The sequence below is a fragment of the Triticum aestivum genome, chromosome 6A, assembly GCF_018294505.1.
Source record: "Triticum aestivum cultivar Chinese Spring chromosome 6A, IWGSC CS RefSeq v2.1, whole genome shotgun sequence".
Classification (NCBI taxonomy): Eukaryota; Viridiplantae; Streptophyta; class Magnoliopsida; order Poales; family Poaceae; genus Triticum; species Triticum aestivum.
In genome coordinates this window covers 502,779,655-502,807,560 of record NC_057809.1, presented here as the reverse complement: position 1 = coordinate 502,807,560, position 27,906 = coordinate 502,779,655, and the positions used below count along the sequence as shown (strand labels likewise).

The following is a 27,906-nucleotide window of genomic DNA, read 5'->3' as shown; positions in this document are numbered from 1 at the left end:
AAGAAGGAAAGCGTGGATTGCTTTTTGTCCTCAAAATTTCCCCAAAACTCCTCCTCCCCTTCTTCTTGCCAAGGAAGCAAACAGCAAGCGAGGGCGTGCGCAAATGGCGGATTCGTCGGCGCCGACGCGGGTGATGATGGCGGTGAACGAGTCGTCGCTCAAGGGGTACCCGCACCCCTCCATCAGCTGCCGCTCCGCCTTCGACTGGATGCTCTCCAAGCTCGTCCGCTCCAACACCGACGGCTTCCACCTCCTCTTCCTCCACGTCCAGGTCCCCGACGAGGACGGTACGTGCAACCGCGCGCCCCCCTCGTGCGTCCCGTGAAGTGCCCCATGGGTGGATTTGCTTGCTTGCTGCGTACTTGAGGTGCTCGACGAAATGCGCCGGTTCCCTCTCGGTCGGCGCAGGGTGGTGGTGGTGGTGTGGCCTTGGTATGCGACGCCGTCGCGATGTGGGCGGTGGCTCTTCTTCGATCACGGTGTATCTGTTCGTAGCACGCCCTAGTGGTTTCAGATCGAATGCGCGATGAGTTCTTAGCATTGATCCGTGCTATCCTTACTGCAATCCCACTGTTCCTGTTCATGGGATGCGTCTGCTGCTGCGACCTGTGTACTAGACTCTAGTGTTTTGGTGTGAATCACACGAACTGTCGGCAGAAGAGGGAGATTACATACTACTTCTGATGCATCCGCTCGTAGCATCCTTTTTCGGTTGCATATAGTTGTCACGGTACTTTATGGGGAGCTTGTACTGTTTCAGGGTTAGTCAATGGCATGTACAATTTTAGTAGATTAATCATACTAGCTGGTGGTTGTTGCCTTGTTGATAGTTGTTGCGGCATCTGAATTAACTGTACCGCTACAAATGCCATGACCAGAAGCTGTGGCGAATGTACCAAGTGACTCTGCTTTCATGGCCTGTTGTCTAGCCTTGATAATATACTGAACTGGAATGCTGGTTATGTAGTTTTTGCTGTTTCTGGATAGAGGGTACTGCATGACTGGTGTGATACTAGTGCTCTGTAAGTTGTGTAAATGCAGATTGCAGAGGTTTTATATCCTCTAATCTTAACAAACGCATGTCGTGGTACTACACAGTGTATTTTTTAATGGAAGGCATACTGCACAGTTTAGAAGAGCATGTCATCTGATTGATGCGCCCCAGTTGGGTTCAGTTACGAAGGCATACTGGCTTGGGCCTTTTCAGCCTACACCTTACACGTTGAGATATTATCTACCATTCCTCAGCTGTTTCTGCTGCCCAGTATTATTTTCTGCAACACCTTGTTTCTCGTGTTTGAAGAAATGCTGCTCTTGCAGCAATATTTGGCTCATAATACCTATTTATGTCTAGTATCCTATTTAGGCCAATTTGGGGTGGAAGAGTATCCTCTTCCCTTGCTATTATAACTGCACAATGTGCTATTTGATTCATTCAACCGTTCTTCAGGAATACAATGACTTTATTTCTCTGTGGGCACTAACGTTTTTCTTCTCATGCCCTTAGAGGCGTACCTCCAGCAAAATTCTGGGAATAATTTTTCCAAAGTCAATTCAAAATATTTTAAATAATTTACAAGAAAGAAGAGTTGCCTTTCAATTTTATAGTAGAACTAGCGGAGAGAAAGAGCTCCAAAAAATTAAGCTGTTTAATTTTGCTTTGCAAAGGTTTTCATGAATTAACCTGGCGGTATATAGTAGTGAGTCTGCAACAGCTAGTCCTTTTGATTCCCATGGAATGGCCGGATGAAGGTAAAGGCACGTTATGCCGTTATAATAGCAATTGCAGGGTATTACATATCCACATGAGTTGGCTGTCCATCGAGTTGTTTACTAACTTTGCATGCTTTTGTTCTCCATGTTTGCTATGCTGCTCGAAATAGTGTATGCGACAAAATAGCTTTTGTGCTTTCCAGTGATTTGACCTGAATCTTTGTTCTGTTCTCGCGATTTTTGGACTAAAAGGCACTTCAGCTGATACTTGAAATTCAGTAGAGAATGTCCAAGAAAGCTTAGGGAGCACTTCTCTTGATGCCACTTAAAATGCTTTCCCTCTTTGTCTTCTAAACCGTTCTTTTTTGTCACTTCTTGCTGTTTGAAATAGCTCCTTGCTTGTAAGATAGCTGGGTAGTAAAGTAACTCAGTTGGTCCTAGTGCTTTATGTTATAATATGGTATAGTTGATATCTGGTTAACAAATTGTATGCATAGGAATCCTACCTTGAGATGCACTGTCAGGCTAGGTGCCCATTTAACGTGGATGTTCAGCCTGAATTCTGCTCAGTAAATCGCTTCTTGTAGACTCATGTCGCTTGCATTTGCATGTACTCCTTCCGATCCGGATTAAATGACGCAGCTTCTATACAATGTCCAGTTTACATTGTATAGAGGCTGTGTCAATTAATTCGGGTCGGAGGGAGTATCATTTTCTCCCAGTTTATTGTGAAACAGTACATTATGGAGTACCAAGTATTTGCTTAAACATCAGATATTTGGATCATAATTTTTTTATCTGCCTGGTGTATTTCTGATTTGTCTTTGTTGCCAATTCCAAAGGATTTGATGATATGGATAGTATATATGCATCACCGACGGACTTCCAGAGCATGAAGCAGAGAGACAGGATAAGAGGGATTCACCTACTTGAGTACTTCGTGAACGAATGCCATCGATTGGGGGTAGTTACATTTTGTTTTTTTCTCCAGTACTATAGGCTCCAGTCAGGAACAGTTGCCATTTTGGTTCCTAACAGCTTATCTAATTATGCTGCAGATAAAATGTGAAGCTTGGACCAAACAGGGGGATCCAAAGGAGGTTATCTGCCATGAGGTGAAGAGAGTCCAGCCTGATCTTCTAGTTGTGGGAAGTAGAGGCCTCGGGCCATTTCAGAGGTAATTTATGTTAAAATCACTTACCGTGTCAGCTTGAATATCATTTTTATAGAAGGTTGCATGAGTAATCTTCATTGTGTAATAACATGGCTACATGTATGTTTTGATAAAATGGTTCATCAGCTAGGTGTGCATCTCATCCAAACTAAGATATATATTCACAATCACCTTTCTTTGGCAAAATTGGGCTGGATCGAATGTACTGTGTTTTTGATGGGGGCATTTGAAAAGTTGATTTTATGATATTGTTATGATATTACAGTATTGTCCCTCCTCTGTTTTTTTTTCCTGTCTGTTACCTTAGTAAGTTAGTATAGTGGCAGGGTTAATGTTGCTGTATTCTGAAGCAAGCATACCTATCTTACTAACATGCCAAACACAGAAAATATCATCTTGCTAATTTTCATGCATGTTACTACCTCCATTCGTAAATATAAGACGTTGGGGCAGTTTAATTTAAACTGCCCCAGCATCTTATATTTAGGAGTAGAGGTAGTAGATAATTGTATCAGAACAACTGTGTTTCTTTAGCCAAATGTTTGCAGTATTTGCGATAAGCATTGTACATGAAAGTATAGAACATCAGTTCTTGCATCTTGATCTTGTCAGTTTTGGACTTCTGGTTGTATAGTTATGATGGAGATCTCTAAGATGAGGGTTGAATGGAGGCGCTTTGAATTCGATCTATTGGATAACCCACAGCTATGTCTTACAGAACATCGGAAAATAGCCAACAGTTTTTTGTCCTCAAATTTGTGCCGATCACCTTGGTAACTTAACCAAAAATGATTTCTATAATACATCAAGCACACTTAATGTCTGATATTGGGAGCCGACTGTGAAACTGTTATTGTGGATAACAACATTATAATTTGGATGTTATGCTTGATTTGCTAACCTTGAACTCAAATCTGAGCATACCACAATAAATCTGATACTGTTGAATTCTTTACACAGTTCTCTTTCGAATAAGTTGTATGCATTTTATCCTCTGTATTTGGCATACCAACCCTCCTTCCCAATTTGTCATCATGATATGCTTTTCTTTCTTAGAGAAAAAAAAGTATCGTATTCCTTTCATTTTAGTGTAGAAAAAAAAGGTAACCTTACATGGACTATATGATCAGAGAACATGGTGCATTGTTATATGCCTATGCACCTTGTAGTGAAGTCCTACAAGTCTAGATTTAAGTTGTGGCCTTTCCAGTTGGCACGATCTGATCCTGCCATTTGCTCTGATTTGTGTTGGTGCTAAATACGGTCAAGTTCTGAAAGAAATTGCGAAGTGCATAGATGCAGGGTGTAAGTTCTTTACACTTTGTGCGCATGCCTGCCCATTAAGAGGGATTTCGATGTTCGTGCTCGCTAGACAAGATGCTGCCTTGTAAATCAAGCAACAGTAGAAGCGTGCCTAGCTATTGTGAAAAAGCCTATTGATAAACACTTTTTAAGTATTACTCTAGGAGAACGTGCCACTGATAAAAAGACTCGATGATTTGACGTCCTACTCGTACAGAACTAATCGTATCCCTTCCTCAAAAGAAATTAATCATACCCCGGCCTATGATGTACTCCGTGGTCTATCTGTGTAGAGCTAGTACTGTGATACACAGGCAACCTCATGTACGTGTATGCTATTGCCCTACGTCATTGAGCTGTTTGGCTACTATTCAGGGTAATGTAGTTTGATTATAAATCCTGCGAACTCACTGTTTTTCTCCCAGTTTAGGAGATATATTTATGATGGGACGTAATTCTGTCATACTCCCTCCGTCTCATAATGTAAGATGTTTATTGAATCTAGTGTAGTGTCAAAAAACGTTTTTACATTACGAGACGGAGGGAGTACATTACATCTAGTACATTACATCTCTGCAACACCTTATAGCACTGATGCAAGGGCATTTTTACTTTGTTATACTTGTTCTTTAGTTTCGAGAAATGGTGAAGTCTTCACATGGACTGATGCCATATGCTACGTTTGCACCCATACCTAATAGCTGTGACAAATGCGAATTTTCCACAACCTAATCTTGTCTTTCCAGAATAAGGGCGTGTGAGGGTTTTATCTTCCCAGAATATTTTTCAAATCCAAATGCATTCTATCATTATGTGTGAATGCATCCTTATGATGCAACTTCCTTTTTATGTTTTCAGGTACATTCGTTTTGTTCCTTCCTGTGTGACCACAATATATTTTGTATGCAGCTTAGATTCTTCTTCTGACAAAGTGCACATCACTGAACTATGCCGTGTGGCTTTTTTCTGAACTACTAGCATATTGTGGTCCATTCTTGTGGGTGAAGCAAAGCAGAACTTCCGCTTGAACTAAACGGTCGGTGTTTTTCGTTGCAGGGTTTTCGTGGGCACGGTGAGCGAGTTCTGCGTCAAGCACGCCGAGTGTCCAGTCATCACCATCAAGCGCAAGGCCAACGAAGCTCCCCAGGACCCCATCGACGACTGATGCTTTCGTGCAGCCGTGGTTACTTTGAGAATGGGATGTTCTTCACTGCTCGATGAATTAATGTACAAAATACAATCTGGAAGTGACTGGGAACTGGTACAAACTTTGCAGAGCGCGCCCCAAAACTAGAGTGAAGAACGAACACGCTATGATCGCCGATGGATCATGGATGCCTAGTAGTAAATGCCTAGCAGACACTCTTTATCATATGATGAGATGCATCAAGCTGTGATGAACCTAAAAGCTACTGTGATGATCATGAACCGGGCTTTGCGGAGACGAACGTTCCGCCCCTTACTTGCCCTTGCCTGACCGCGCCGTTGGCAGCCGCGGGGTACCTGAAACCGGCGTACTCCTTCGGCATGCCGGCCTGGGGATGCTGGTGGTGGTGCTGCTGCTGCTGCGGGCGCCCTCTGTTGTCGGCCTTGGCGTCGGTCTTCCACGCGGCGGGCTTCCCCGGCGCGAACTTGATCTCGAAGCCGTCGTCCATGTCGTGGACCACGGCGCGCGAGCTCGGCATGGGCTTCATCGGCGGGTACTTGACCTCGAAGCCCTTCTCCAGGTCGCCGCCCACCGTGTTAGTGCCGTAGTAGTGCTGGTCGGCGTAGGCCTTCTTCTTGGAGAGCCGGCGGCCGCACAGCCGCCCCGCGACGCAGGCGACGACAGCGAGGAAGGAGATGACGCCCAGCACGGTGAAGACCGGCGCGAAGGAGCCCCTGGACGTGGTGGCCGGCTGCGCGTGCATGATGGGGTTGGTGGTGGGGTAATACGGCATGGGCTGAGTCATGGAAGCCATGGCAGCTTCTCCTCTCCTCTCTGCGCCTCTCGTGCTCTCGAAGACTACTCTCTGATGAGTCTCTGCGCTCAAAGGAAATGGCTTGCGATGGAGCGTTGGCTTCGTGGGTAGTGGTGTGGTCCTTTTATGATGGAGCGGGGCAGAGGCAGATGGAGCGGGGCAGAGGCAGAGGCAGAGGCCCGGGTTTGAATTGAACAAAATTCCTTTTCGCCCTCGCACTCCAAGCGCCGGTATGATGATGTGCATCGCCCATCTTTTCACTCATTCGTTCTTTTTTTTTTTACCTCTCGCTCTCGCTCGCCGCAGAGATCTTTGAACGCATCGGGCCGCGAGAAAGGCGCGCGCTTTGGAGCAGTTCAATGCGCGGGCTTGGCACAACGTCTCCCTCAGGGTTGGCCTCGCCCTCACGCTCTACTGTGCTGTGCTGTGCTGCTGGCTCTCTGCTTTTGCTTTTGGACGTTGCATTGCATTGGATCAAAGCAACCGTAGCAGCGAGGAGCAGCAGCGAGCAGGAGCAGGCAGGGACATCACATCGCTTTGGCTTCTTTGATTGCTTTCCCCGCTCCGCTTTAGCAGATTGTGGGGGCGGAGGAATGAGCGCCTACTGCTTGACTAGCCACCTTTCTTGGGCGTGCCGATCTAAAACGCCTCGCATATACTCAAATTCCGTGAGGTGACATGTTAGGCGTAGGGTTTGGTTTTGCTGTTCCATGATATTTGCTCGAATACGGTCTAGTGGTAGACATCTCCAGTGTAGGCTGCGGATGGTATTTTGGCGGCGTGTAGGAGGCACAATAATTTTGCCTAGGTACGTAGCAACGTGGACGTCGTTGTCACTCGAGCAGATGCATTCTACTGATTGAGCCACGAGACGAGAAGCATGCGTCGCCAGGAATGCTCGACGGATGGAAATCGATAACCCTTTTGCCTACATACAGGAACAGAGGAACTGAACTACTGAACGGCGTAATGTAGAGCTCTTCAGATTACGCCAGCCTGCAAATGTTCGAGCTGTTGGAGGGATCTTCGGGACGAATTTAAAAATGGAACGAAATACAGTGTGTAGTGTAGAGCGGTGGATCATTTGCCCTGAACTGATGGATTCACGTCGGGTCGGCGAAGCTGGAATGAAGTACTATACTAGTAGTACTCCTGTCCACTTGGGCGACCGGCCGGAGGGACGACTGTGCAGGATGCTTGCTTGCTACTACAGTAGTGCATTTGCTCTGCGACTGCGCGGCGCCACAATTTGGTCGCGTCACGCGGAGCTGCCGCTGCTTTGCTCGGCCGGGCTGTCCTGCTCCTGTCCGCAGTCGCACTCGAGAGAGATTCCTGCCGCTGCCCGCTGCCAGGTCCCAGGTGTCGTGTCGCCACCCATGCCATGCCCGTGTTGTCACCCTCACCCAGGTACACGACGACGGCAAGAGGAAAAAGCAAAGCTACCGGCGTACTGCTACTACAGTGCTAGTGCTACTGCCTGTCACTTGCCAAGCAGCCAAACCAGTGTCTAGACCCGACCCGAGGAGCACGTCCTCTGTTGAACCTGATTTTCACAAAATGGAAGGAGCGTTGTATTGGAGGTGCATTTTGTGTGCATCGTGATGTACTGCTACGAACTGGGCAATGCGGGCACCAGGAGCTTCCCAGCCTAAGAGCATCTACACCCGGTCATCCTAAATCCGTCTCAAACGTCTGAATGAACGGCTCGATCAGTGACCGATCAGAAACAACCGACCTAAGGCCAACTCCACCGCGCGACCCTATCCTGTCCGGCCCCGTCCGTTTGAGGTAAAACGAACAAACGAGGCGGTCCAACGCGCGGGAGCAAACGGACTTTTGTCCGTTTTGTGTCCGCTTTCGACCCATCCGCGGCCCAAGTTTGCGCCGCTTTTGGGGTGAAACGGACACCACGCGGACGCGCGGGTCGTCTGCACGTGTCCTCCCCTGGCCCGCCCGTCGGTGGCACAGGGCGAGCCTTTTTCTATCTGCCCCCTTCCTTTCTCCGGCCGCACCCCTTCCACTCTTCCCCACTCTTCCCCTCGCTGCCGCCGCCGCCGCTGACATTGCAGCCGTGCAGTTCGGACGCGAGCTCACCCAGCCCCTTTCCCTCGGCGCCGCCGAGCTACCAACCATGGCCACCTGGTGTGCGCACCTGCCCGCCGGATTTGGGGCGGATCCGGTCGGTCTTGAGCTCGGCCGGCTGTGGGAGGCCGGGCCGCGCCATGGACTGGCCGGGCCGCAAGGCCACATGCAGGCAGTGGCTCCTCCTCTAGCCACTTGGATTTGCACCGTCGGTGGTCCGCCGGCAGATACACGAATGGCGGTCGGCCGGGCTCGGTGCTTGCCAAAAAGCTCGCCGGCGCACCGTTGCCATTCATTAAGTGCGACCACTGCCCAAGGATGGTCGTGTGCCGCATGTCTCAACGCCGGAACATCCCGGATGGGTGTTCATCAAGTGCTTAAACGACGGGGTATGCACTTTTTTTAGCTTCGGTCTGTGCTCTAGATTTGACTAGTTATGCTAACTTCAAATTTTGTTGTGTAAAATGGATGCAAGTTTTGGTACTGGGAAGAAGAGTACATCGATATATTGATAGAGCGAAATTTCGTACATGTTCGTGCACTTTTAGCTAGCATAGAGGTTGTAAATGAGACAAGTGCACGTGTTGCTAGATTAGAGGCTAGACACGAGACTAGGTCTGAGGAAGCAACATCTACTTCTGGCTTGAAGAAGAAAGGAGGATGCCAGATCGAGCCTCCTTCATAGATCAACAATGAGTACATCGAGAAGCCCCTAACCCAACTCAAGGGGGCAGTTATGGAAGTTGGCTATCTTCTAAAATGTATTCTTATTGTTCTTATTTTCTCTAGCCTTGCTTTACTAGTCAAAATGTGATGATGTATTGTCATGTACCAAAAATGAATGATAAAAAAAAGTTAAGGACTTTCAAAGAAAAATGCACGCGGACAGGATGCGGCCGCGCGCTGGGCGCACGGCCACCGCATCTCAGGACACATCCGGACACGACCCCAAATCCCTACCCAAACGGGCAGAATCCGAACAAAACGGACGTCCGTTTGGGGTCGCGCGGTGGAGTTGGCCTAACCGAACGTCTCAAACCCCCTTCAAACATCTGGGCTGACCGGCATCCTTCATATTTAGCTAAAATATGGGGTGCACATGAGGAGGTCCGGGCGTGACCAGGCGCGTCCGTCATGTCGGACACGCCCCAGGCTGGCCCACCCGATCCCACATATATTTATCCTCATTCGCTCTCCGGACCAAATCCTAACCACTACACATGACTCCCCTCCACCACCCAACCTCCCGGCCAACGATCTCTAGCCTTCTCCGGCATGGCGGGCAGCGGATCCGAGTCCTACATCTCCAAATTCGTCGAAGTCGAGCTCGATCCCGCGCAACCCTGAGGAGGAGATAACTGTCCGGCTTGCGCTCCGCCGCTCCCGAGAGGAGGCAGCAACCGACAGCACTCAGACTCTTTGCGTCGGGAATACATTGTGTCCGCCCAAATGGCGCATGGATCCGCCGCGAGCTGTGTCACCGCTGCCTCACTGGAGGCGGTGCGGTTCGTCTGGAGTCCGAACATTGTGGCAGACGCGCAACCCCTCCATTGGCGCGTCAAGCAGGAGGTGAACGCATGGGCGTCGTCCGACGAGAACACGGTGCGGCGTGCCCGCCGTGCGAGGCAGCGGGCGCTGGAGACGGCGGTAGCCCTCCCGGCGATGGGCGTTGGAGAGGCGGAGTCGCATTCTTCGGCGCCTCGACGGATGGCTTGCAACCCCGCGCGCCGCAACTGCGTCATGGTGGATGTCGCCGGCTCCTCCCAATGCGGATCCATCATTGATCTCACATCCACCAGCAGCATCAGGGCTCCGAACTCCGACGAGGAAGAGTAGGGCATGAGAGACGGCCGCGCCTTGAGTCCTTTGAGCCGGACCGTGTCCCATGTCCTACTCTGCCTTGCTAGTGACTGGACCAACATTTTGAGGGGCGCAACCGGCTAACGGATATGGGCACGGCGGTGTCGGACGAGCTCCACTATAATGGTATGGATTTAAGGTTGACGCGTTGGCATGCGTTTGAGGAATCGGATTTGCAAAGTCCGGTTGTAGATGCTCTAATGTCTTGCCAAATGTCTTGCACTAGCACGTTTTTAATTTTTTGAACTTGATCTTGCCCTAGCACTTTGTACTACGGGTGGATTCTTTTTCTTTTTCTTTTGTGCTACGGGTAGATTCTCCAGTTCCCTTTCCATTATATTTGTGTGGTTTAATTCGCGTGGGAACTCCTCGAGCCTGCCTGATGAAAGAGAAAACTGCTGATGCCTGAAATGGTGTGGTGATAATTTGCATCCGCTTCTGGACTAGCTCTCAACCTTCGTGCTGATGTTGGAGCAAACGCCGTCGCAACGGCGGAGCCCGAGGACACATGTCCACCACTAGAATGCCGTCGCCGCCACGCCATCCTTAATTGAATGGTCTGGTTTCCAAATCCATCCCCAACCATAGGACCGATGGCCTCGTCAGGGAAGGATCCGAAAAATCTTTATTCAGCGTCGTCATCGTTGCCGCGGAAGCAAAGACAATGAACAACCTAAAAACCTAGACCACGAGGGAGTAAAAATGATCCACACGCGTGGATCTGGTGACCCCCCTCACCACCGACGACCAAGGTCCTCCAATGTGTACCCTGAAAACAAATATGGTATTTGTCCACGGACATGTTTGAGAGAAAATAGTCGGCCATCCATCCAACCATGTCGGCATACATTTTAAAATAAATTTGAATAAATCACACAATTTTCATGCAAACACGATGTACGTGTGGCCGTCCGGGCCAGTGGCACCACCGTCGTCGTCTGTGCCATCGTCATCGTCGTGTTCATCGTCAAAGTGGTCCTTTCAGTAGCGGAAGGGCACATAGCGCAACAGCCTTGCACGTCCGTTGCCCGGCACTCGCGGAGAAGGCGCTCCACTTCCTCATGCGTTGTGCGGAGGACCGACGCCAACGATGGCCGAGGATCCTTGTCGTTCCCTTGCCCCAGCCGTCGGCGACGACGATCTCACTGAGAGACCGCTCCTCGCTGATCTTGGTGAGCTCCCCGTTGAGGCGGCGCAGATGCCACACAACCGTCTCCGCGGTGGTCAGTGACCAGTCGTGGGGCCAGGCCTCCACGAGGTCAGGGTCTCGTGGGGCCAGGCCTCCACGAGGTCAGGGTCCCACGGACCCAGGCCGACGCCTTCGCGTCGCCTACCTAGCAGCCCTCTCCTCCGGCGCGCTAATGCTCCATGGCAGGGAAGAGCCACCACCACAACCATTGAAGTAGTGGAGGATGCGCCCACGTGCCTTCGCAATCGCCAATAGCACCTCCTCTTTCACGGACTTGCTACGCTTGTCAATTTGCAACGGTGAAGCCATTACTGGATACGGCCATATCGGTTGTGCATTGGCTCCTTCCTCACGCGGTAGCGTGGAGGCGGCGCCGTCCCCTTCACACAGGCTGGCGGTGGTGGCAGGGGCGGTCGCGGCCCACATTAGCGTAGCAATTGCTCGGTCATGATGTCAATCTGTCGCTGGAACTCCTCGTCCGGCGTCGCCGCCTCCTGGAGGAGATGTGGCTGCTACTCCGGCTGGTCGTTATCATCGGAGGAAATGATGGTCTCCTTCTTCTCGAAGGAGTTGGAGGCCGTTAAGGTCGAGGGGCTCGGAGACCGACTGCGGCGGCGCCTGCTGACTCTCGTAGGAATTGTTGGGATTCCCCCAAAGAGAAGGGTGAAGTAGAACAACAACAGAGTATTTCCCTTGGTTAGAGAACCAGGGTTATCAATCCAGTAGGAAGCTGCCAAGCTAACAAGTTAAACACCACTTGCACACAAACAAGATACAAACTTGCACCCAACGTGGCAAGAGGGTTGTCGAGCCCCTTGTCTTGCTAGTTACAGGATTGAAAGTAAATAGTACAAATAGATAGTGGTAAAATAGCACGACAAGTAAAAAGATCAAATTGTGTAGAAGAATTTATTAATGGAGAATAGATCCGGAGGTCATAGGTTCACTAATCTCTCTCGAAAATAGCAAGCATCATGGTAAAAAAACTACAGTTGTCCAATTGACCGAATTGCATATTCACGACTATGATCATTTATGGCATAATCTCATATAAGCATTACGTCTATGAGAAGTAGATCTGCTAGTCCAACTACATCTACTACTAATACCCCATGATGTCTACTAAACAACCTTCTTTTTGTAGACGTTGTTGGGCCTCAAAGTGCAGAGGTTTGTAGGACAGTAGCAAATTTCCCTCAAGTAGATGACCTAAGGTTTATCAATCCGTAGGAGGCGTAGGATGAAGATGGTCTCTCTCAAGCAACCCTGCAACCAAATAACAAAGAGTCTCTTGTGTCCCCAACACACTCAATACAATGGTAAATTGTATAGGTGCACTAGTTCAGCGAAGAGATGGTGATACAAGTGGTATATGGATAGTAGATAAAGGTATTTGTAATCTGAAATTATAAAAACAGCAAGGTAACTAATGATAAAAGTGAGCGTAAACGGTATTGCAATGCGTTGAAACAAGGCCTAGGGTTCATACTTTCGCTAGTGCAAGTTCCCTCAACAATAATAGCATAATTGGATCACATAACTATCCCTCAACATGCAACAAAGAGTCACTCCAAAGTCACTAATAGCGGAGAACAAACGAAGAGATTATGGTAGGGTACGAAACCACCTCAAAGTTATTCTTTTCAATCAATCCGTTAGGCTATTCCTATAAGTCTCACAAACAACCCTAGAGTTCGTACTAGAATAACACCTTAAGACACAAATCAACCAAAACCCTAATGTCACCTAGATACTCCAATGTCACCTCAAGTATCCGTGGGTACGATTATACGATATGCGTCACACAATCTCAGATTCATCTATTCAACCAACACATAGAACTCAAAGAGTGCCCCAAAGTTTCTACCGGGGAATCACAACGAAAACGTGTGCCAACCCCTATGCATAGGTTCATGGGCGGAACCCGCAAGTTGATCACCAAAACATACATCAAGTGAATCACGTGATATCCCATTGTCACCACAGATACGCACGGCAAGACATACATCAAGTGTTCTCAAATCTTTAAAGACTCAATCCGATAAGATAACTTCAAAGGGGAAACTCAATCCATTACAAGAGAGTAGAGGGGGAGAAGAAACATAAGATCCAACTATAATAGCAAAGCTCACGATACATCAAGATCGTGCCAAATCAAGAACACGAGAGAGAGAGAGAGAGAGAGAGAGAGAGAGAGAGAGATCAAACACATAGCTACTGGTACATACCCTTAGCCCCGAATGAGAACTACTCCCTCCTCGTCATGGAGAGCACCGGGATGATGAAGATGGCCACCGGAGAGGGATTCCCCCTCCGGCAGGGTGCCGAAACGGGTCTAGATTGGTTTTCAGTGGCTGCGGAGGCTTTTGGCGGCGGAACTCCCGATCTATTGTGTTCTCTGGAAGTTTTAGGGTATATGGAGATATATAGGCGGAAGAAGTTCGTCAGGGGGGCCACGAGGGGCCCACGAGGGTGGAGGGCGCGCCCTAGGGGGTGGGCGCGCCCCTCTACCTCGTGGCCTCCTCGAAGCTTCCCTTACGTGCACTTCAAGTCTTCTGGGCTTCTTTCCTTCCAAAAATGAGTTCCGTAAAGTTTCAGGTCAATTGGACTCCGTTTGATTTTCCTTTTCTTCGAAACCCTAAAACAAGGTAAAAACAGAAATCGGCACTGGGCTCTGGGTTAATAGGTTAGTCCCAAAAATGATATAAAAGTGTATAATAAAGCCCATAAACATCCAAAACAGTAGATAATATAGCATGGAGCAATCAAAAATTATAGATACGTTGGAGACGTATCAGCATCCCCAAGCTTAATTCCTGCTCGTCCTCGAGTAGGTAAATGATAAAAACAGAATTTTTGATGCGGAGTGCTACTTGGCATAATTTCAATGTAATTCTTCTTAATTGTGGCATGAATATTCAGATCCATAAGATTCAATACAAAATTTTAATATTAACATAAAAATAATAATACTTCAAGCATACTAACTAAGCAATTATGTATTCTCAAAATAACATGGCCAAAGAAAACTATCCCTACAAAATCATATAGTCTGGCTATGCTCCATCTTCACCACACTAAATATTTAAATCATGCACAACCCCGATGACAAGCCAAGCAATTGTTTCATACTTTTGATGTTCTCAAACTTTTTCAATCCTCATGTAATACATGAGCGTGAGCCATAGACATAGCACTATATGTGGAATAGAATGGTGGTTGTGGAGAAGACAAAAAGGAGAAGATAGTCTCACATCAACTAGGCGTATCAACGGGCTATGGAGATGCCCATCAATAGATATCAATGTGAGTGAGTAGGGATTGCCATGCAACGGATGCACTAGAGCTATAAGTATATGAAAGCTCATCAAAAAGAAACTAAGTGGGTGTGCATCCAACTTGCTTGCTCACGAAGACCTAGGGCAATTTGAGGAAGCCCATCATTGGAATATACAAGCCAAGTTCTATAATGTAAAATTCCCACTAGTATATGAAAGTGATAACATGAGGGACTCTCTACTATGAAGATCATGGTGCTACTTTGAAGCACAAGTGAGATAAAAGGATAGTAGCATTGCCCCTTCTCTCTTTTTCTCTCATTTTTTATTTTTTTATTTGGGCCTTCTCTTTTTTTATGGCCTCTTTTATTTATTTATTTTCGTCCGGAGTCTCATCCCGACTTATGGGGGAATCATAGTCTCCATCATCCTTTCCTCACTGGGACAATGCTCTAATAATGATGATCATCACACTTTTATTTACTTACAACTCAAGAATTACAACTCGATACTTAGAACAAGATATGACTCTATATGAACGCCTCCGGCGGTGTACCGGGATGTGCAATGGCTCATGAGTGACATGCATGAAAGAATTATGAACGGTGGCTTTGCCACAAATACGATGTCAACTACATGATCATGCAAAGCAATATGACAATGATGAAGTGTGTCATAATAAACGGAACGGTGGAAAGTTGCAAGGCAATATATCTCGGAATGGCTATGGAAATGCCATAATAGGTAGGTATGGTGGCTGTTTTGAGGAAGGTATATGGTGGGTGTATGATACCGGCGAAAGGTGCGCGGTATTAGAGAGGCTTGCAAAGGTGGAAGGGTGAGAGTGTGTATAATCCATGGACTCAACATTAGTCATAAAGAACTCATATACTTATTGCAAAAATCTACAAGTTATCAAAGTAAAGTATTACACGCATGCTTCTAGGGGGATAGATTGGTAGGAAAAGACCATCGCTCATCCCCGACTGCCACTTATAAGGAATACAATCAATAAATAAATCATGCTCCGACTTCATCACATAACGGTTTACCATACGTGCATGCTACGGGAATCACAAACTTCAACACAAGTATTTCTCAAATTCATAACCACTCAACTAGCATGACTCTAATATCACCATCTCCATGTCTCAAAACAATTATCAAGTATCAAACTTCTCATAGTATTCAACACACTCATAAGAGAATTTTATTATTCTTGAATACCTAGCATATTAGGATTTTAAGCAAATTACCATGCTATTTAAGACTCTCAAAATAATCTAAGTGAAGCATGAGAGTTCATATATTTCTTCAATATAAAACTACCACCATGCTCTAAAAGATATAAGTGAAGCACTAGAGCAACAACAAACTACTCCAAAAGATATAAGTGAAGATCAATGAGTAGTCGAATAATTATGCCATTATATGAAGACTCTCTAACATTTAATAATTTCAGATCTTGGTATTTTATTCAAAAATCAAGCAAAACTAAATAAAATAAAATGACGCTCCAAGCAAAACACATATCATGTGGCGAATAAAAATATAGCTCCAAGTAAAGTTACCGATGAACGAAGACGAAAGAGGGGATGCCTTCCGGGGCATCCCCAAGCTTAGGATCTTGGTTGTCCTTGAATATTTCCTTGGGGTGACTTGGGCATCCTCAATCTTAGGATCTTGCCACTCCTTATTCCATAGTCCATCGAATCCTTACCCAAAACTTGAAAACTTCACAACACAAAACTTAACAGAAAACTCATAAGCTCCGTTAGTATAAGAAAATAAATCACCACTTCAAGGTACTGTAATGAACTAATTATTTATTTATATTTATGTTAAACCTACTGTATTCCAACTTCTCTATGGTTTATAAACTATTTTACTAGCCAAAGATTCATCAAAATAAATAAACAACACATGAAAAACAGAATCTGTCAAAAACAGAGCAGTCTGTAGTAATATGGATCAAACTTATACTTATGGAACTCATAAAATTTTAAAATAAATTGCTGGACCTGAGGAATTTATCTATTAATCATCTGCAAAAAGAATTAACTAAATATCATTCTCCAATTAAAAATGGCAGCAATTCTCGTGAGCGCTAAAGTTTCTGTTTTTTACAGCAAGATTAAAAAGACTTTCCCCAAATCTTCCCAAAGGTTCTACTTGGCACAAACACTAACTAAAGACATAAAACCACATCTAAACAGAGTCTAGATGAATTATTTATTATTAAACAGGAACAAAAAGCAAGGAACTAAAATAAAATTGGGTTGCCTCCCAACAAGCGCTATCGTTTAACGCCCCTAGCTAGGCATGATGATTTCAATGACGCTCACATAAAAGATAAGAATTGAAACATAAAGAGAGCATCATGAAGAATATAACTAGCACATTTAAGTCTAACCCTCTTCCTATGCATAGGGGTTTTGTGTTCAAACAACTTATGGGAACAAAAATTGACTTGCATAGGAAGGTAAAACAAGCATAACTTCAAAATTTTAAGCACATAAGGAGGGAACTTGATATTATTGCAATTCCTACAAGCATATATTCCTCCCTCATAATAATTTTCAGTAGCATCATGAATGAATTCAACAATATAACCAGCACCTAAAGCATTCTTTTCATGATCTACAAGCATACAAATTTTATTACTCTCCACATAAGCAAAATTCTTCTCATCCGGAATAGTGGGAGTATCATAAGAAACTCGAATACTATAAATTGTTTCCACATTAAAAGAGTAATGTTCAGAGAAGGGGTAACCATAATCATGACTAGTTTTATAAATATAATCACTACTTTTTATAGCATTAGTATCATCACAATAATCATCATAGGTAGGAGGCATGCTATCATCATTATAAATTTGCATATCAAAACTTGGGAGACTAAAAATATCATCTGCATTAAACATAGCATCCCCAAGCTTGGGACAAACATTAATTGCAGAAAATATATTCTCAAAAACATCATCTTCACCAAACATAGCATCCCCAAGCTTGGGCCTTTTCATATCATAAGCATAATCACTCTCATCATTAATAGTATGGATAGCACCAATAGTATAGCAATTATCATATTCTTCCAAGCAAGTGCCAAAAAGATTTTCAAGATCATAAGAAGTATCATTATCTTCCACAATTATATTTTCATGAGGCACAATAATAATAGGAGCAACATTATTTGGGAGAGATATCTTTTTACCTCTCTTCCTTTTTCTTTTCTTCTTCTTCACCACATCATGTGTGGGTTCAATGTTCTTTTTGGAGCTCCTTATTAATGAGATTGGTTGAATAGGAGGCTCCTCCTCGTTACCTGATTCATCATAAGAAATAATAGGAGGATATTGGGAAGTCTCTTCCCTTTCATTAGTATTCTCTTCATCTTCTATTTGTTTTCTTTTCTTTATGTAATTGGCAATATAAGGATTTTAAATACAATTCACCACATAATACATATAAATTTCCTCTAGATCCAAACCAAGAAGTTTATAACGGGAAAATTCTGGAAGATAGTTAGTTACACGTTTCATTTCTTCATAGCCCATAAGCAAACTAAGTTCATTATAGTGTGCAAGGGAAATCAAGTCATCACAATTTTTGGACACGATTAGATCATGAAACAATTTGCATCAGATAGCTAAATGACCACTTTCATTGCAAAGTCCACAAGCATGGCCAAGAAATTAAATTTTCAGCACAATCATCTAGCCTTTCTTTCAACAATTTAGTTTCTAAGTACTTATGCCTCATGCAATATCTATCTTCCCTATTTGGTGTGTACTTACAAACCCAATGCACTCCACAAAAATTGACATGTTTATAGGAGACATCATCACTAGTGCAATCATCATTAGTATCATGGATATTCAAAGAATTCGTACTAACAACATTGCAATCATGCTCATCATTCAAAGATTTAGTGCCAAACATTTTATAGATTTCTTATTCTAGCACTTGAGCACAATTTTCCTTTCCATCATACTCACGAAAGATATTAAAAAGATGAAGCATATGAGACAAACTCAATTCCATATTTTTGTAGTGTTCTTTTATAAACTAAACTAGTGCTAAAACAAGAAACTAAAAGACTCGATTGCAAGATCTAAAGATATACCTTCAAGCACTCACCTCCCCAGCAACGACGCCAGAAAAGAGCTTGATGTCTACTAAACAACCTTCTTCTTGTAGACGTTGTTGGGCCTCCAAGTGCAGAGGTTTGTAGGACAGTAGCAAATTTCCCTCAAGTGGATGACCTAAGGTTTATCAATCCGTAGGAGGCGTAGGATGAAGATGGTCTCTCTCAAGCAACCCCGCAACCAAATAACAAAGAGTCTCTTGTGTCCCCAATACACCCAATACAATGGTAAATTGTATAGGTGCACTAGTTCGGCGAAGAGATGGTGACACAAGTGGTATATGGATAGTAGATAAAGGTATTTGTAATCTGAAATTATAAAAACAGCAAGGTAACTAATGATAAAAGTGAGCGTAAACGGTATTGCAATGCGTTGAAACAAGGCCTAGGGTTCATACTTTCGCTAGTGCAAGTTCCCTCAACAATAATAGCATAATTGGATCACATAACTATCCCTCAACATGCAACAAAGAGTCACTCCAAAGTCACTAATAGCGGAGAACAAACGAAGAGATTATGGTAGGGTACGAAACCACCTCAAAGTTATTCTTTCCAATCAATCCGTTAGGCTATTTCTATAAGTGTCACAAACAACCCTAGAGTTTGTACTAGAATAACACCTTAAGACACAAATCAACCAAAACCCTAATGTCACCTAGATACTCCAATGTCACCTCAAGTATCCGTGGGTATGATTATACAATATGCGTCACACAATCTCAGATTCATCTATTCAACCAACACATAGAACCTCAAAGAGTGCCCCAAAGTTTCTACCGGAGAATCACGACGAAAACGTGTGCCAACCCCTATGCATAGGTTCATGGGCGGAACCCGCAAGTTGATCACCAAAACATACATCAAGTGAATCACGTGATATCCCATTGTCACCACAGATACGCACGGCAAGACATACATCAAGTGTTCTCAAATCTTTAAAGACTCAATCTGATAAGATAACTTCAAAGGGGAAACTCAATCCATTACAAGAGAGTAGAGGGGGAGAAGAAACATAAGATCCAACTATAATAGCAAAGCTCGCGATGTTGGAAATATGCCCTAGAGGCAATAATAAAAGTATTATTATATTTCATTGTTCATGATAATTGTCTTTTATTCATGCTATAACTGTATTATCCGGAAATCATAATACACGTGTGAATACATAGACCACAATATGTCCCTAGTGAGCCTCTAGTTGACTAGCTCGTTGTGATCAACAGATAGTCATGGTTTCCTGGCTATGGACATTGGATGTCGTTGATAACGGGATCACATCATTAGGAGAATGATGTGATGGACAAGACCCAATCCTAAGCATAGCACAAAGATCGTGTAGTTCGTTTGCTAGAGCTTTGCCAATGTCAAGTATCTCTTCCTTCGACCATGAGAGCGTGTAACTCCTGGATACCGTAGGGGTGCTTTGGGTGTATCAAACGTCACAATGTAACTGGGTGACTATAAAGGTGCACTACAGGTATCTCCGAAAGTATCTATTGTTTTATGCGGATCGAGACTGGGATTTGTCACTCCGCATGACGGAGAGGTATCTCTGGGCCCACTCGGTAATGCATCATCATAATGAGCTCAAGGTGACCAATGTGTTGGCCACGGGATCATGCATTACGGTACGAGTAAAGTGACTTGCCGGTAACGAGACTGAACAAGGTATTGGGATACCGACGATCGAGTCTCGGGCAAGTAACGTACCGATTGACAAAGGGAATTGTATACAGGGTTTGATCGAATCCTCGACATCGTGGTTCAACCGATGAAATCATCGAGGAGCGTGTGGGAGCCAACATGGGTATCCAGACCCCGCTGTTTGTTATTGCCCGAGAGTGGTCTCGGTCATGTCTGCATGTCTCCCGAGCCCGTAGGGTCTACACACTTAAGGTTCGGTGACGCTAGGGTTATTAGGAAGACTAGTATGTGACTACCGAATGTTGTTCGGAGTCCCGGATGAGATCCCGGACGTCACGAGGAGTTCCGGAATGGTCCGGAGGTAAAGTTTTATATATGGGAAGTTGTTAAACGGGCACCGGAAAGTTTCGGGGTTATACCGGTATTGTACCGGGACCACCGGAAGGGTTCCGGGGGTCCACCGGGAGGGGCCACCCCTCCCGGGGGGCCACTTGGGCTGTGTGGGGATAGCAGCCAGCCCCTAGTGGGCTTGGCGCGCCCCCCTCCTTGGGCCCATGCGCCTAGGGGTGGGGGGAAACCCTAAAGGGGGCGCACCCCCTTTGCTTGGGGGGCAAGCCCCCCACCCCTTGGCCGCCGCCCCCCTAGGGTTTTCCCTAGAGGGCCGGCCCCCCTTGCCCTTTCCCCTATATATAGAGGGGTGAGGGGAGGGCTGCAAGACACCATAACTCAAGGCGCAGCCCCTCCCCTCCCCAACACATCTCCTCCTCCGTACGTGCTTGGCGAAGCCCTGTCGGAATACTGCCGCGTCAACTGCACCACGCCGTCGTGCTGCCGTTGGAGCTGCCTTCCTCAACCTCTCCTTCCTCCTTGCTGGATCAAGACGGAGGAGACGTCTCCCGTCCCGTACGTGTGTTGAACGCGAAGGTGCTGTCCGTTCAGCACTAGGACATCGGTGATCCGAATCACGTTCGAGTACGACTCCATCATCACCATCTCCTTGGCAAGCTTCCGCTCGTGATCTACAAGTGGTATGTAGATGCAAACTCTCTCCCTTGACTCGTTGCTTAGATGAACTCATAGATGGATCTTGGTGAAACCGTAGGAAAAATTTTAATTTTCTGCAACGTTCCCCAACACGCGATACATCAAGATCGTGCCAAATCAAGAACACGAGAGAGAGAGAGAGAGAGAGAGAGAGAGAGATCAAACACATAGCTACTGGTACATACCCTCAACCCCGAGGGAGAACTATTCCCTCCTTGTCATGGAGAGCACCGGGATGATGAAGATGGCCACCGGAGGGGATTCCCCCTCCGGCAGGGTGCCGCAACGGGTCTAGATTGGTTTTCGTTGGCTACGGAGGCTTCTGGCAGCGGAACTCCCGATCTATTGTGTTCTCTGGAAGTTTTAGGGTATATGGAGATATATAGGTGGAAGAAGTTCGTCAGGGGGGCCACGAGGGGCCCACGAGGGTGGAGGGCGCGCCCTAGGGGGGTGGGTGCGCCCCCTACCTCGTGGCCTCCTTGAAGCTTCCCTTACATGCACTTCAAGTCTTCTGGGCTTCTTTCCTTCCAAAAGTGAGTTCCGTAAAGTTTCAGGTCAATTGGACTCCGTTTGATTTTCCTTTTCTTCGAAACCCTCAAAACAAGGTAAAAACAGAAACTCGCACTGGGCTCTGGGTTAATAGGTTAGTCCCAAAAATGATATAAAAGTGTATAATAAAGCCCATAAGCATCCAAAACAGTAGATAATATAGCATGGAGCAATCAAAAATTATAGATACATTGGAGATGTATCACCCCACCATAAAAACACTATGCAGCATGCATCTTAAGGTATTAACTTTGCAAGAAACCGAGTAACACAATAAGCATGGTGACATAATATAGACAGGAAGAAGTCAACCAATATGACAAACCCCGTTGTTTTATCCTTAGAGGCAATAATACAATACATGTCTTGGCCCTTATTGTCACTGGGTTAGAGCACCGCAAGATTGAAGCCACTACAAAGCACAACTACCTTTGAAGAAAAACACATTGAATTTGGCCAAAGAAGATAGATAGATCGAAGAGCATATAAAGCTATTTAATTATGCAACAACAAAACTTCAAAAGATTCAATTGAATCCAATAAAAAATCTAACCATAAAGTGAAAATTCATCATGTCCCAACAAATACATGACCGATTACGTCAAATTGATCCCGATCAAATCACAGGAAGATGGTATTGAAGATCCAAAGACAGAGAGAATCATCTAGTTACAACTATAGACCCCAAGGTCCTAATGGAACTACTTACATATGATCATGGAGGTAGTAAGGTTGATGAAGATGGCTCTGGCAAAGGCTTCCCCCTCTAGCAGGGCTCTGGAACAGGCCTCCATATGGAATCTTCTCGGTACAGAGACTTGCGGCAGCGATAAAATTATTCTTAAAAATATTACAAAGGGTTTCAGTATTTGGAGGGATTTATGGCGGTGGAATTGGACTAAGGCGGTGTAGGGTGGCCCACACAGGCAGGTGGTGTGGCCTTCCAACCGCGTAGGGTGTCCATGTGGGCACCTGGCAGCTCTTCTCGAGGTCTCCCAAAGCTTCATGTGTTTCTTGTCGCCCAAAAACTCGTGTTAAGTCGACAACTTTAAGAAATGGTGTTCGGCCAGAAAACAGGAGCGAAGAAAATAGAGAGAGATCCAATCTCGGAGGGGCTCCCGCCCCTCGGGAGCTGAGGAGACCAAAGACTAGAGGGGAAACCTTCTCCCATCTAGGGGGGGGGGCAAGCAAGAAGAAGGAAGGGGGCTCTCTCCCCCTCTCTCCTGGTGGCACCGGAGCGGCGGCAGGGGGAACCATCATGATGGCGATCTACATGAACAACTTCGCCGCCGTCAACAACATCTCCCCCTCTATGAAACAGTGTAACCTCTCTCTTCCCGCTCTAAGCTTTACTTGAAGCGGTGTAACCTCTCTCTTCCCACCCTAAAGGTCATCGCGTGTTTGAATTAATGCAACTACCTGACACTCTGAAGTATGCTTATCTTGATGAGAAAAAGATATATGCTGTTATTATTAGTGCTAACCTTCCAGAACACGAAGAAGAGAGATTATTAGAAATTCTGAGGAAGCACCTGCTACCTCTTTAGCACTGCGTTGGTTTTCCCTTGAACAGGAAAGGGTGATGCAGTAAAGCAGCATAAGTATTTCTCTTAGTTTTTGAGAACCAAGGTATCAATCCAGTAGGAGACCACACGCGAGTCACCTTGTACCTACACAAACAAATAAGAACCTCGCAACCAACGCGATAAAGGGGTTGTCAATCCCTTCACGGCCACTTGAGTAAAGATTGCAAAATAAAATAGATTGGAAACTTGTATGATGGAAATAGACCCGGGGGCCATCAGTTTCACTAGTGGCTTCTCTCAAGATAGCATAAGTATTACGGTGGGTAAACAAATTACTGTCGAGCAATTGATAGAAAAGCGAATAATTATGAGAATATCTAGGCATGATCATGTATATAGGCATCACGTCCGCGGCAAGTAGACCGAAACGATTATGCATCTACTACTATTACTCCACACATCGACCGCTATCTAGCATGCATCTAGAGTATTAAGTTCATAAGAACAGAGTAATGCCTTAAGCATGATGACATGATGTAGAGGGATAAACTCATGCAATATGATATAAACCCCATCTTTTATCCTCGATGGCAACAATACAATACGTGTCATTTCCCCTACTGTCACTGGGATCGAGCACCGTAAGATTGAACCGAAAGCTAAGCACTTCTCCCATTGCAAGAAAGATCAATCTAGTAGGCCAAACCAAACTGATAATTCGAAGAGACTTGCAAAGGTAAACCAATCATACATAAAAGAATTCAGAGAAGAATCAACTATTGTTCATAGATAATCTGGATCATAAACCCACAATTCATCAGATCTCGACAAACACACTGCAAAAGAAGATTACATCGAATAGATCTCCAAGAGAACTGAGGAGAACTTTGTATTGAGATCCAAAGAGAGAGAAGAAGCCATCTAGCTACTAGCTATGGACCCGAAGGTCTGAAGTAAACTACTCACACATCACCGGAGAGGCCATGGAGTTGACGTAGAGGCCCTCCGTGATCAATGCCCCCTCCGACGGAGCTCCAGAAAAGGCCCCAAGATGGGTTCTCTCGGGTACAGAAGGTTGCGGCGGTGGAATTAGGTTTTCGTGGTGCTCCTGGATGTTTGCGGGGTACGTGGACTTATATAGGAGGAAGAAGTAGGTCGGTGGAGCAACAAGGGGCCCATGAGGGTGGATGGCGCGCCCACGGGGCTAGGCGTGCCCCCTGCCTCGTGGCCTCCTCGATTGTTTCTTGACGCCCACTCCAAGTCTCCTGGATCACGTTTGTTGATAAAATCATGTTCCTGAAGGTTTCATTCCGTTTGGACTTCGTTTGATATTCCTTTTCTACGAAACACTGAAATAGGCAAAAAAATAGCAATTTGGGTTGGGCATCCGGTTAATAGGTTAGTCCCAAAAATGATATAAAAGTGTAAAATAAAGGCCATTAACATCCAAAACAGATAATATAATAGCATGGAGCAATCAAAAATTATAGATATGTTGGAGACGTATCAAGCATCCCCAAGCTTAATTCCTGCTCATCCTCGAGTAGGTAAATGATAAAAAAGAATTTTTGATGTGGAATGTTTTCTAACATATTTCTCAATGTAATTTTTCTTTATTGTGGCATGAACGTTCAGATCTGAAAGATTCAAGATAAAAGTTTAATATTGACATAAAAATAATAATACTTCAAGTATACTAACTAAGCAATCATGTCTTCTCAAAATAACATGCCCAAAGAAAGTTATCCCTACAAAATCATATAGTATGGCTATGCTCTATCTTCACCACACAAAATATTTAAATAATGCACAACCCCGATGACAAGCCAAGCAATTGTTTCATACTTTTGATGTTCTCAAACTTTTTCAATCTTCACGCAATATATGAGTGTGAGCCATGGATATAGCACTATATGTGGAATAGAATGGTGGTTGTGGAGAAGACAAAAGGAGAAGATAGTCTCACATCAACTAGGTGTATCAACGGTCTATGGAGATGCCCATCAATAGATATCAACGTGAGTGAGTAGGATTGCCATGCAACGGATGCACCAGAGCTATAAGTGTATGAAAGCTCAACAAAAGAACTAAGTGGGTGTGCATCTAACTTGCTTGCTCATGAAGACCTAGGGCAATTTTGAGGAAGCCCATCATTGGAATATACAAGCCAAGTTCCATAATGTAAAATTCCCACTAGTATATAAAAGTGATAACATAGGAGACTCTATCATGAAGATCATGGTGCTACTTTGAAGCACAAGTGTGGAAAAAGGATAGTAACATTGTCCCTTCTCTCTTTTTCTCCCATTTTTTTATTTGGGCCTTTTTTTTTTTCTTTTTGGCCTCTTTTTTTCGTCCGGAGTCTCATCCCGACTTGTGGGGGAAGCATAGTTTCCATCATCCTTTCCTCACTGGGACAATGCTCTAATAATGATGATCATCACACTTTAATTTACTTACAACTCAAGAATTGCAACTCAATACTTAGAACAAAATATGACTCTATGTGAATGCCTCCGGCGGTGTACCGGGATGTGCAATGATGCATGAGTGACATGTATGAAGAATTATGAATGGTGGCTTTGCCACAAGTACGATGTCAACTACATGATCATGCAAGAAATATGACAATGATGAAGCGTGTCATAATAACGAAACGATGAAAAGTTGCATGGCAATATATCTTGGAATGGCTATGGAAATGCTATAATAGGTAGGTATGGTGGCTGTTTTGAGGAAGGTAAGTGGTGGGTTTATGGTACCGGCGAAAGTTGCGCGATACTAGAGAGGCTAGCAATGGTGGAAGGGTGAGAGTGTATATAATCCATGGACTCAACATTAGTCATAAAGAACTCACATACTTATTGCAAAAATCTATTAGTTATCAAAACAAAGTATTACGCGCATGCTCCTAGGGGGATAGATTGGTAGGAAAAGACCATCGCTCGTCCCCGACCGCCACTCATAAGGAAGACAATCAATAAATAAATCATGCTCCGACTTCATCACATAAAGGTTCACCATACATGCATGCTACGGGAATCACAAACTTCAACACAAGTATTTCTCAAAATTCACAACTACTCAACTAAAATGACTCTAATATCACCATCTCCATATCTCAAAACAATTATCAGGTATCAAACTTCTCATAATATTCAATGCAGTTCTATGAATGTTTTTATATTATTCCTAAAAGCACATTTCCATGTTGTTCGAAAGGACTCTCAAAATAATACAAGTGAAGCATGAGAGATCAATTATTTCTATAAAATAAAACCACCGCCGTGCTCTAAAAGATATAAGTGAAGCACTAGAGCAAAAACTATATGGCTCAAAAGATATAAGTGAAGCACATAGAGTATTCTACTAAATTTCAAATCATGTGAGTCTCTCTCAAAGGGTGTGTACAGCAAGGATGATTGTGGTAAACTAAAAAGCAAAGACTCAAATCATACAAGATGCTCCAAACAAAACTCATATCATGTGGTGAATAAAAATATAGCTCCAAGTAAAGTTACCGATAGACGAAGACGAAAGAGGGGATGCCTTCCGGGGCATCCCCAAGCTTAGGATTTTTGGTGTCCTTGAATTTTACCTTGGGGTGCCATGGGAATCCCCAAGCTTAGGATCTTGCCACTCCTTGTTCCATAATTCATCAAATCTTTACCAAAAACTTGAAAACCTCACAACACAAAACTCAAAATAGAAAATCTCGTGAGCTCCGTTAGCGAAAGAAAACAAAACACCACTTCAAGGTACTGTAATGAAATCATTATTGATTTATATTGGTGTTAAACCTACTGTATTCCAACTTCTCTATGGTTTATAAACTCTTTTACTAGCCATAGATTCATCAAAATAAGCAAACAACACACGAAAAACAGAATCTGTCAAAAACAGAACGGTCTGTAGTAATCTGTAGCTAACGCAAACTTCTCGAACCCCAAAAATTCTAAAATAAGTTTCTGGACGTGAGTAATTTATCTATTAATCATCTTCAAAAAGAATTAACTAAATAGCACTTTCCAAGTAAAAATGGCAGCAATTCTCGTGAGCGCTAAAGTTTCTGTTTTTTACAGCAAGATTAAAAAGACTTTTCACAAGTCTTCCCAACGGTTCTACTTGGCACAAACACTAATTAAACACAAAAAACACAACCAAAACAGAGGGTAGATAAATTATTTATTACTAAACAGGAGCAAAAAGCAAGGAATAAAAATAAAATTGGGTTGCCTCCCAATAAGCGCTATCGTTTAACGCCCCTAGCTAGGCATAAAAGAAAGGATAGATCTAGGTATTGCCATCTCTTTGGTAGGTAATTCTTCAATAAGACACCTATAACCCTTGGGAGTTTCTTTCTTTTTATTAATTATCAAACTCCTAGGCACGAAATCAAGAAAATCATTTGTAGCAAAAGGTTCCTTAAGGATAG

General features: G+C 44.6%; 2 protein-coding genes across 2 annotated transcripts; one reads left to right on the top strand and one right to left on the bottom strand.

Moving 5' to 3' along the window:
- Nucleotides 1–13: 13 nt before the first annotated feature.
- Nucleotides 14–5,597, top strand: LOC123128142 (universal stress protein A-like protein). The gene is made up of 4 exons (XM_044548076.1): nt 14–287; nt 2,556–2,677; nt 2,772–2,890; nt 5,246–5,597. Exons 1-4 carry the CDS (start codon nt 104–106, stop codon nt 5,352–5,354), a joined length of 534 nt encoding a protein of 177 aa, XP_044404011.1. The 5' UTR covers nt 14–103; the 3' UTR covers nt 5,355–5,597.
- On the bottom strand, nt 5,378–6,327 carry LOC123128141 (uncharacterized). Its single transcript, XM_044548075.1, has one exon. The coding sequence runs from the start codon at nt 6,148–6,150 to the stop codon at nt 5,611–5,613; it is 540 nt and encodes a 179-aa protein (XP_044404010.1). The 5' UTR covers nt 6,151–6,327; the 3' UTR covers nt 5,378–5,610.
- Nucleotides 6,328–27,906: the final 21,579 nt, after the last annotated feature.

What these genes read in the sequence shown, in the direction of transcription:
- LOC123128142 (XM_044548076.1), top strand. Translation starts at nt 104, where the DNA reads ATGGCGGATTCGTCGGCGCCGACGCGGGTGATGATGGCGGTGAACGAG. An exon ending in CCAGGTCCCCGACGAGGACG is followed by an intron (nt 288 to 2,555) that starts GTACGTGCAACC and finishes CCAATTCCAAAG; the next exon opens with GATTTGATGATATGGATAGT. An exon ending in GGCCTCGGGCCATTTCAGAG is followed by an intron (nt 2,891 to 5,245) that starts GTAATTTATGTT and finishes TTTTCGTTGCAG; the next exon opens with GGTTTTCGTGGGCACGGTGA.
- LOC123128141 (XM_044548075.1), bottom strand. Translation starts at nt 6,150, where the DNA reads ATGGCTTCCATGACTCAGCCCATGCCGTATTACCCCACCACCAACCCC.